We start from the raw sequence: 11,708 nt of genomic DNA on the forward strand, positions 1-11,708 counted from the left end.
CAAATGCCTACTAGACCACTGGCCTAAATGTTAAAAATTTATTAAACATTAAAAATAATAATTGTTTATTGAGATAATTAACTTGAACTTTACTGCATTGCAGGTGATGCAACTGGTACTTGTGGGGATCCGGGGACTCCTGGTCATGGTTCAAGACAGGAAAGTGATTTCAGAACTAAAAGTACTGTACGTTTTACTTGTGATACTGGTTATACCCTTCATGGCTCAGAAGAAAGAACATGTTTAGCCAATGGTAGTTGGACTGGAAGGCAGCCAGAATGCAAAGGTAATCTCAAGCAGAAAAGGAGTATACTGTGAGTTCTGAAATTTAACATGTATCCAAATTCAATTGAATACTACTAATAAAATTACTTGTATTGCCCTGCCCTCAATTACAAAATAAAAACAATAGTATTTTTAGTTTTAGAGATAGCACCCTTTAATTCCAAAAATTACATTATTTTCATCACTTATTTACATAAAAACATTATTCACAACATAAAAAACATTTAGATTGTAAAAATAAAACAAAAAATGTTAAAAGGGTTTATTTTTACTTTATGCAAGTATACGCAGTAGGGAAAAATAGGTGGTTTTTACATGAAAGTTACCTGAGTATCTGTTTTACCTTCTAAGTTTTTAGAAGTTTACAAGATTGACTACAAAATGAAATCTTGGAAAATTACCCTTGTGATTTTACTTATATTAAACTTATTGGTGTGTAAATAGGAAATATTTTCCATTAGAACATTCTTGAGTTTTTTGATTGATTGAATTATAAAAATATTTTTCATTATTTTAAAAATTATTATCTATATTCTTGGAAAGATAGTTATCTTTTTTAACTAGATCAATTCTAATAATCGTGAGAGTTGCAATTCAATTGATTCAAGGAGAGAAGTTGGAGAATGTAGTTGCTGAGAAAAATGTAGTCAAGTATGCTAAACTGTTCACTTTATTTCTCAAAATTATTTTCTGAAGGCAGATTACAATGATGTAGTCATTATATTTCCTACATTACATTATGTATGAGTGATATTTAAGTCAGTACTTTTTTTTTTGGTAGTGCCATTTTTTTACTGTGACTCTGGAGTATAGTTTAAGGTTTGATATTGTGATGCCTCCTGCTTCACAAAAAACTCTTCTTGCTGAGGATTGCTTCGGTTATTCTGAGTCTCTTATTTTTCCAAATGAGTTTCATAATTACTTTTTCTATTTCTATGAGCTCTGATGTTGGGATTTTAGTTGGTATCACATTGACTCTGTATACTGCTTTTGGTAGTATGGCTATTTTTGACAACATTAATTTTGCCTATCCAAGAGCATGGGAGTCTATTAAAGTGGTGAATTACATTTATTGATTTCCATGTGTTGAACCAACCTTTCATCCCTGGGATGAACCCAACTTGATCATGGTGCACTACCCTTTATATATGTTTTTGTATGAGATTTGCCAGAATTTTACTGAGAATTTTTGTGTCTATGTTCATCAGGTATATTGGTGTGACTTTTTATTTCCTTGTTGAGTCTTTCTCTGGCTTTGGAATGAGGGTGATACTAACTTTGTAGAATGAGTTTGGAAAGGTTCCCTTCTTTTCTATTTCATGGACAAAATTTAAGGAATATTGGTATTAATTCTTCTCCAAAGGTCTTGTAGAATTCAGCTGAGAATCCATCCAGTCCTAGATTTTTCTTGGTTGGTAGGCTTTTGATGGAGTCTTCTATTTCCTTCCTTGAAATTGATCTGTTTAAATTGTCTTCCTGATTTAGTTTGGGCAGATCATATGTCTCTAAAACTTTGTTGGTGTCTTTGGGACTTTCTTTTACACACACAGACACACACACATATATATACATTTCTGTATATATTAGTTGTAGATGGACACAATATCTTTATTTTATTTTTATTTGGTGCTGAGGATCGAACCCAATATCTTACATGTGCCAGGTAAGTGCTCTACCACTGAGCCATAGCCCCAGCCTTCTTTTGGATTTTCTATTTTACTGGACTATAATTTTTCAAAATAGTTTCTAATTATTTTCTGTATTTCAGTAGTGTCTATTGTGATATTTCCTTTTTCATCATAAATTTTAATAATTTGTGTCTTCTCTCTTTCTTTTTTTAGGGTGGCCAAGGGTTTATCAATTTTATTTATTTTTTCAAAAAAACAAATTTTTATTTTTGTCAATTTTCTCAGTTGTTTCTGTTGTTTCAATTTCATTGATTTCAGTCTGATTTAAATTATTTTAATCAATTACACTGCCTTTATAGTGTCCCAGAGATTTTGACATGTTGTATTGGATTTCTCATTTACCCTTATGAATTTTTTTTTGAATTGCATCCTTGATTTCTTCTTATTCATACATCATTCAGTAGGGTGTTCTTTAGTCTCCAGGTGTTGGAGTAGCTTCTGGTTTTCATTTTATCATTGATTTCTAATTTCATTCCATTATGGTCTGATATAATTCAGGGTAATATCTCTGTTTTTCTTTTCTTTGTTGTTGTTTGTTTGTTTTGTTTTGTTAAGACTTGCTTTATGGCATAACATATGATCTCTTTTAGAAAAGGATCTGTGTGCTGCTGAGAAAAAAAGTGTATTCACTCATCAATAGATGAAATATTCTATATATGTCGGTTAAGTCTAAATTATTGACTGCATTATTGAGGTCTATAGTTTTTTTGTTTAGTTTTTGTTTGGAAGATATATCTAGTGGTGAGAGAGGTATGTTAAATTCACCCAGCATTATTTTGTTGTGGTCTATTTGATTTCTGAAATTTAGAAGTGTTTGTTTGATATAGGTAGATGCTTCATTGTTTGGGGCATAAATGTTTATGATTGTTATGTCATGTTGATGTATAATTCCCTTAAGCAGTATGAAATGCCCTTTTGACTGACTTTGGTTTGAAGTCCACTTTATCTGATATGAAGATAGAAACCCCTGCTTGTTTACATGATCCATGTGAGTGGTGTGTTTTTTCCTATTCAGGATGTTTTTTTTTTATATTCTCTCTTTTTAAAAAAATTTTCATTGTTGATTGTTCAAAACATTACATAGTTTTTGATATATCATATTTCACACTTTGATTCAAGTGGATTATGAACTCCCATTTTTACCCCGTATACAGATTGCAGAATCACATCGGTTACACATCCACTGATTTACATATTGCCATACTAGTGTCTGTTGTATTCTGCTGCCTTTCCTATCCTCTGCTATCCCCCCAGGATGATTTTATTATTACATTTTGAGAACATTTTTTTAAAATACATAAATAGTAATAGAATAATCTATAGTTTGATTTATCATTCCACTTCTGAGGAATTCTCCCTAAAAAATTAATATTAGTAAAGAAAGTATAAAATCATGAAATAGCAATTTATTATTTCTAATTATTCATAATTCTAATCTAGGAATATATTATATAAATAATTGTATATGTACATATTTTAATAGTGCATAATCAAAAAATATTAAAATACAGTCTCTGAGGCAATATGAGAAATTGTATATCATATAAATGTTAATAAATAATAAGATTAGAATTATATATTTTGTTAGAATAATGGAAAATATTGTTCATGAGGGAAATTATGAAGAGAATTACACAAAATAATCATATAATAGAGTTATGAAAGTAGTACTATTTTTATTCTTTATTTCAAATATTTTGTAGTATTATGTTACTCTAATTTATAATAAAATATAAAAGCATATGAATGGTAAAGTTCATATAAAAATAAAAATATTAAATAGCATTAAAATGACTTAATTCATGAGTAGAGAAGTGTTAACCTAAAGAAAACAGCATGCCAAAATGACCATTTTTTAAAAATGGTAACAAATGGTATTTTGTAAGATGTGTGAAAATAGAAAAATATTATACTGTTACAAGTGGCATATTATAGTATTTTTGATGACTCTACAACAATATACTTTAAACAATTTTAAAGTATTTTGTAAAAATTTTTAAATGAGCCAGTGATTCTACTATCAGATGTTTATCTTAGAAACAAGATCAACATAGAGTTATGGATATGATAGATTATTGTATAGCCAAACTGATAGAAAAGCAAGAGAGAATTAAATGAAATTTAATGTTTATCAATAGGAGATTGGTAAAGTATGAATATACACACATGGAAAATCACAGTTACTAAACTTTGTGATAGAAGATGCCCTAATTATAGTGTTAAGAAAGAAAAATAAGGTATGCAGTTATAGAATACCATGCATGGTATGATTATACATTTAAAATGGTGGTACTTCACTATTGTGTACTGTGCCTAACCCAAAGTTGAAATAAATATTAAAATCAAAACATATTTATATTAACATATATACACATTTATGCATATATAAAGCATTTGATCAGGATTCTTTCCGTAAGGGTCTCATTTTATTCCTTATATTTTCATTTATTTTGGATGTATTAGAAATGGCTATGTATTATTATTTTTTAATTATTTAGTTTCTTAAAAACAAAAAAATGGTCTCTATCAACAAAATAAAATTAAACATTTAAAATATACTTTATATAAAGCATCTGATGCAACAAATATCCAATTGGCAAACATGTTTATACTTGTCATTAGCTTGAATATGGTCCCATGGTTTTATATATATTAACAGAATCATTGGTAAGAATCTATACTGGATAAATGATCTTCCATTAATAGCTGTATGACATTGGTTAAGTTAAGTTACTTAGCCTCTCTGGGCCTCAGTTCTCTAGCAAGGAATGGTGTTGATATTAATACTAACTCATATCATTGTTGTGAGAATTAAATAATACTGGAAGAGTTGGGGTTGGCACATTTATTGTAAGTGGTCAATAAATATCAACTGTCACTTTTTTTAAGGTCAATTGACTACTAGGAAATGACTCTTAAAAGGAAGGATGGTTTTGTCAGCTAGTGCTGAATATAATTACAGCATTACTCACAGAAAACAAAAAAGTGCTCTTTCCCCAGATGTCAATCTAACAGAGGCAAAGTACTTGCTGCTTCTCTTCTTTGTTTCCAACAAGTTTCCAGTCTTTCCTGATAATAAATATTTGCACTTATCTTTTTCATCTTACTTAGTTTTGTTTATGTTTATTAAAAAAATTTTTGATAAGAGAAATTTGTATATTAAGTGTGGGGAAATTAAAGATGGGAAAGTAGAAATGAAAGTTTGATTTGACTATGACCTGATACTACCATGACTAAAGAGTTCTTGGTTTTCCTGTGCAGAAATGTGACTTGGCCTGGATCCCTATTTCAAAGAGTAAACCACATGACATTTTCAAAAAAGAATGACAATTAAACAAATACTTCTTGCTTTGTGTCAAGGTTAATTATATATGACAAATATATATGACCAGAGTTTCATCTTGGAAAAGCATGATTATGCTTGATAAGTTAAAGTGTCTGCTATATCATAGATTTTTCTCAAAATGACATCTAGAGTTTGAATTTTTGTATTTGTATGTAAAACATGAAGGTCCTTATCTGTGCATATATACAAATATACCAAGCACCACTGTCATTGACAGGAAAAATGAATATTTGAGATCAAGCAAGGGATATATAAGACACTTTCTGAAATTATAATCCTGCTTTATATGCTAAAGATAGCCTTAAATTCTTAAAGTATAAAAATGCCTTCTGATATTACAACAAAATTTAGTATTACATTTGCTATAGGATTGCTTTTAAGAAACTTTTAAAATTCACTTGGTTTTGATGGCAGTTATTTAAACATATTATAAAATAGTTAATCACTGATAGGCATTTACATTTGATGTTACTGTTTAGGATATATTGAAAACTTAATATAAACTATTAGAACTCAGGTACTTTATGTTTTTCTCAGTTTATTTTTTTATACTTCTTGGCATGTAAATAAAGATTATAACTTTTAAAGGAAATCAGTTATATTTTAAATTGCATTTTTATTTGCCTTCTAAGTATAAATATAATTAATATTGTATCTTATTTTTACATATCTCTCAATTTTACATGAAAAGCTTTTTAGGTAGACTCTTAAAATCCTTCTCTGAAAGATTTTGTGATACCTGAAGATAATACTCTGCAAGTAATTGCTTTAATTTTAAAATATTTACTGAAGCTTCTAACAGAAGTTGAAAAAACATGTGTTATTATGATTTGCATCCAAGTAATTAAGCTAATAAAATCAACAAAAGTTCATCTTGAATTTTGACTACCTAAAAAGATAGTTTTCTGCTTATTTTGGAGAATTTTAATTTTAATTATTTAAATTGAAATTATTCTGCTTCTTTGAATAATTTTAAAGAATTATTTAGGCATTAGCTCTTTTGGAAAGGATTTCTAATTGCATGAGTTTTTGTAATTCTTAATCACTTTTCTTTACAGCTATACAGTGTGGCAACCCAGGAACCACAGCCAATGGGAAAGTCTTTAGAATTGATGGCACAACATTTTCCAGTTCAGTCATTTATTCCTGCATGGAGGGATATATCCTTTCTGGACCTTCAGTTAGACAGTGCACAGCCAATGGAACATGGTCTGGAGTTTTGCCTAACTGTACAAGTATGTTTTTTATTGATATTTTAAATAATTATTTATTTGAAAATATTTGTGAGTTTATACATATGTGTGTTTTATACTTTACAAAGCCATTTGTTTGATTGTCCAGCAGCAACATACACACATACACACACACACACACACACACACACACACACACACACACACACACTCTGATTTTTTAAAAGCCCCATTCCAGTCACATGTGTAGATATGTTAGCTATGATATTTCCTGTCCACTTGAATTTTGGAAATATTTTGTAAATATATAATTTAATAATAAAAGTGTACTCAATTCCCCATGCCTAGTAGTAGAGATGTTGGTTTAAAAAAGAAAGAAAGAAAGAAAATTCTACCTACATTATTCATCTATCTTGGATGCTGGCTGAGTTGAGAAATTGCCCTTTTAATGAATCTTTCTCTAAAAGTTTGCCTCACAAGCAAAACTTCCTACCTTTTCCCAGCACTCATCCTGCAACTGTTGTGAGATTCTTTTTTTTTTTATTGGTTATTCAAAACATTACAAAGCTCTTGACATATCATATTTCATGCATTTGATTCAGGTGGGTTATGAACTCCCATTTTACCCCAAATACAGATTGCAGAATCACATCGGTTACACATCCACGTTTTTACATAATGCCATATTAGTAACTGCAGAATACAACAGTTACTAATATGTTGTGAGATTCTTGCTAAACCCACTTTCAATAATGAGTGAGAGTCTTTCTCAAAATAACTAGTTTTCTCTAGGTAGATAAAAGATTCTATTATTAAAACAAAATCACCCATTCAAGAATATTGCACAAGTTAGCAGAGAAATTATAAAAGCTGAATAACATTCCCAGAACTAAGCCAAGCTGGAAGAAAAGGATATATGTCATAATATCAGGTAGCTCAAAACAGTACCCAGATTTTAAAATTTGCTGAAGTTATTTTCTATGATGATCAGATTGAGAGACAAGATCTCAAACTTACTACAAATACATATTAATTCACCTCCCCTACCTTTATTTTTTCCTTGTCAGCAGAAAAAACAGGATGTTAGTCATACAGGTTTTCTTACCTTTCCATGTTTACCAGGCAGGACCATGTCTGGTGCTTAGAGCCCACAGTGTACAATGTACACAACGTTTTAGGAAGAAGTCACAGCCTGTGCCAGGACGGGGCTTGTCAAGTGGAGTAAGGGTTAACTTTCATGACTAAAATGATATATGCTCATTGGTTTGCTTGGATGATTTTTCTTTCTTTCTTTCTTTCTTTCTTTTTTTCTTTCTTTCTTTTTTCTTTTTTTCTCCCAAGGATAGCTAATCTACCCTTTCTCTCTCTCTCTCTCTCTCTCTCTCTCTCTCTCTCTCTCTCTCTCTCTCTCTCTCTCTCTCTCTCTCTCTCTCTCTCCCCTCCCTCTCCCTCTCCCTCTTCCTCTCTCCCTCTCTCCCTCCTTCCCTTTTTCTTTCTTTCTTTCTTTCTTTCTTTCTTTCTTTCTTTCTTTCTTTCTTTCTTTCTTTCTTTCTTTCTTTCTTTCTTTCTTTCTTTCTTTTTTATTGGTTGTTCAAAGCATTACAAAGCTCTTGACATATCATATTTCATACATCAGATTCAAGTGGGTTCTGAACTCCCATTTTTACCCCAAATACAGATTGCAGAATCACTTTGGTTGTACATCCACATTTTTACATAATGCCATATTAGTAACTGTTGTATTCTACCTTTCCTATCCTCTACTATCCCCCCTCCCCTCCCCTCCCATCTTTTCTCTCTACCCCATCTACTGTAATTCATTTCCCTCCTTGTTTATTATCTAATTCCCCTCACAACCTCTTATATGTAATTTTGTATAACAATGAGGGTCTCCCTCCATTTCCATGCAATTTCTCTTTTCTCTCCATTTCCCTCCCACCTCGTGTCTCTGTTTAATGTTAATCTTTTCTTCCTGCTCTTCCTCCCTGCTCTGTTCTTAGTTACTCTCATTATATCAAAGAAGACATTTGGTATTTGTTTTTTAGGGATTGGCTAGCTTTACTAAGCATGATCTGCTTTAGAGCCATCCATTTCCCTGCAAATTCCATGATTTTGTCATTTTTTAGTGCTGCGTAATACTCCATGGTGTATAAATGCCACATTTTTTTTTTTTTATCCATTCATCTATTGAAGGGCATCTGGGTTGGTTCCACAGTCTAGCAATTGTGAATTGTGCTGCTATGAACATGGATGTGGCAGTATCCCTATAATATGCTCTTTTTTAAGGTCTTCAGGGAATAGTCCGAGAAGGGCAATAGCTGGGTCAAATGGTGGTTGCTTTCCCAGGAATCTCCATACTGCTTTCCAAATTGGCCGCACCAATTTGCAGTCCCACCAGCAATGTACAAGAGTGCCCTTTTCCCCACATCCTCGCCAGCACTTGTTGTTATTTGACTTCATAATGGCTGCCAATCTTACTAGAGTGAGATGGTATCTTAGGGTGGTTTTGATTTGCATTTCCCTGACTGCTAGAGATGGTGAGCATTTTTTCATGTACTTGTTGATTGACTGTATGTCCTCCTCTGTGAAGTGTTTGTTCAGGTCCTTGGCCCATTTGTTGATTGGGTTATTTGTTATCTTATTGTCTAATTTTTTGAGTTCTTTGTATACTCTGGATATTAGGGCTCTATATGAAGTGTGAGGAGTAAAAATTTGTTCCCATGATGTAGGCCCCCTATTTACCTCTCTTATTGTTTCTCTTGCTGAGAAAAAACTTTTTAGTTTAAGAAAGTCCCATTTGTTGATTCTTGTTATTACTCTTGTGCTATGGGTGTCCTATTAAGGAATTTGGAGCCCGACCCCACAATATGTAGATCGGAGCCAACTTTTTCTTCTATCAGACACAGAGTCTCTGATTTGATATCTAGCTCCTTGATCCACTTTGAGTTAACTTTTGTGCATGGCGAGAGGAGGGGATTCAGTTTCATTTTGTTGCATATGGATTTCCAGTTTTCCCAACACCATTTGTTGAAGATGCTATCCTTCCTCCATTGCATAGTTTTAGCTCCTTTATCAAATATAAGATAGTTGTAGCTTTGTGGATTAGTCTCTGTGTCCTCTATTCTGTACCATTGGTCCACCCACCTGTTTTGGTACCAGTACCATGCTGTTTTTGTCACTATTGCTCTGTAATATAGTTTGAAATCTGGTATCGCTATACCCCCTGATTCACACTTCCTGCTTAGAATTGCTTTTGCTATTCGGGGTCTTTTATTTTTCCATATGAATTTCATGATTGCTTTATCTATTTCTACAAGAAATGCCATTGGGATTTTGATTGGCATTGCATTAAACCTATAGAGAACTTTTGGTAATATCGCCATTTTGATGATGCTAGTTCTGCCTATCCATGAACATGGTATATTGTTCCATCTTCTAAGATCTTTTTCTATTTCCCTCTTTAGGGTTCTGTAGTTTTCATTGTATAAGTCTTTCACCTCTTTTGTTAGGTTGATTCCCAAGTATTTTATTTTTCTTGGGGATATTGTGAATGAGGTGTTTTTCCTCATTTCCATTTCAGAAGTTTTGTTGCTGATATACAGAAATGTCTTTGATTTATGTGTGTTGATTTTATATCCTGCCACTTTGCTGAATTCATTTATTAGTTCTAGTAGTTTTTTTGTAGACCCTTTTGGGTCTTCTAGGTATAGAATCATGTCAGCCGCAAATAGTGATAATTTAAGTTCTTCTTTTCCTATTTTTATGCCTTTAATTTCTTTCATCTGTCTAATTGCTCTGGCCAGTGTTTCGAGAACTATATTGAATAGAAGTGGTGATAGAGGGCATCCCTGTCTTGTTCCAGATTTTAGAGGGAATGCCTTCAATTTTTCTCCATTCAGAATGATGCTAGCCTGAGGCTTAGCATAGATAGCTTTTACAATGTCAAGGTAAGTTCCTATTATCCCTAGTTTTTCTAATGTTTTGAACATAAAGGGATGCTGTACTTTGTTGAATGCTTTTTCTCTGTCTATGGAGATGATCATATGGTTCTTATCTTTAAGTCTATTGATGTGGTGAATAACATTTATTGATTTCCGTATATTGAACCATCCTTGCATCCAAGGGATGAATCCTACTTGATCATGGTGCACAATTTCTTTCTTTCTTTCTTTCTTTCTTTCTTTCTTTCTTTCTTTCTTTCTTTCTTTCTTTCTTTTTTATCTTTCTTTTTTTCCTTTCCAACTAGGATTTTTGCTTCCAAAATGTCCAGTGCTCAACATTCTGCATCTGGCAGGTCTTATTCATTTGAACCAGGAAAGTATATTTAATCAAGTTTATTGATATAGGAATTTCAGCCTTTTGTTTCAGACCAGCATGGAAATGCCTCTTACTGTCACAAATCTGAGAATTCTCAAAGAATTTTTCTTACACATAATAGGTCTGAGGATGGGACTACTCTTACACAGGGGGTGCTAGAGATATCAATCATGAAACTGAGTGCAGTGAAGCCAAACATGAATCTTTGGCTCTTCAGCAGCTCTCAACCAGGGCCCATTTTTCTTTTCAGGATAATTGGCAATGTCTAGATATATTTCCAAATACACAGTGCAAGGTTGTGGGTTGCTATTGGAATCTAGTAGGTAGATATCAGGGATACTGCTAAAAACCCTACAATGCACCAAAACCCCAAGAATCAGTTGGCTCCAAATGTTAAAAATAGTGCCAAAGTTAAGTTTGAAAAATCCAACCTTTTGGGAATGTAAAAAGAAAATAAACTTCTGATTTGGGAGATTATACAAATTCAGAACTATTGTGTGTTTCATCTTTCTAGAACTTCATGTTTCTACAATAGAATTATTCTGGTCTTGAAGGCAGAAGCCTGACAATGCACATGTGTAAAGCATGGGCCAGCAAGCATGTACATTGTTGCATTGTTTATAAAAGGAAAATATGGAATCATTCAAACATCAGTCCATGGGAGTTTGTTTACATATTTTAGATTGCATGTGTATCTACATGAGATATTATACAATTAAAAATACATTACATGGATCTACCTGTTAAGATACAAAAATATCCATTAGATATTAAGTTAAAAATGAATGATTTAGGAAAACTCTGGAAGAAATTATGTTACTTTATTTTAAAATGCACATTTATATTGTTCACATAAGAATTTAAAAGGAAGAATAGTTT

General features: G+C 32.0%; 1 protein-coding gene across 5 annotated transcripts in view; it reads left to right on the forward strand.

Annotated features, from left to right (window-relative positions):
* The window catches only part of Csmd3 (CUB and Sushi multiple domains 3), a 1,083,924-nt gene that overhangs the window by 1,036,502 nt on the left and 35,714 nt on the right, over positions 1–11,708 (forward strand). For all 5 annotated transcript variants that reach the window (XM_005316223.4, XM_078016771.1, XM_040293722.2 and 2 more), the window contains 2 exons: positions 104–286; positions 6,378–6,554. In XM_005316223.4, the coding sequence (XP_005316280.1) occupies positions 104–286; positions 6,378–6,554 (360 nt within the window). The remainder of the gene's footprint in view (positions 1–103; positions 287–6,377; positions 6,555–11,708) is intronic.

The sequence above is a fragment of the Ictidomys tridecemlineatus genome, chromosome 7, assembly GCF_052094955.1.
Source record: "Ictidomys tridecemlineatus isolate mIctTri1 chromosome 7, mIctTri1.hap1, whole genome shotgun sequence".
NCBI classification, from domain to species: Eukaryota; Metazoa; Chordata; class Mammalia; order Rodentia; family Sciuridae; genus Ictidomys; species Ictidomys tridecemlineatus.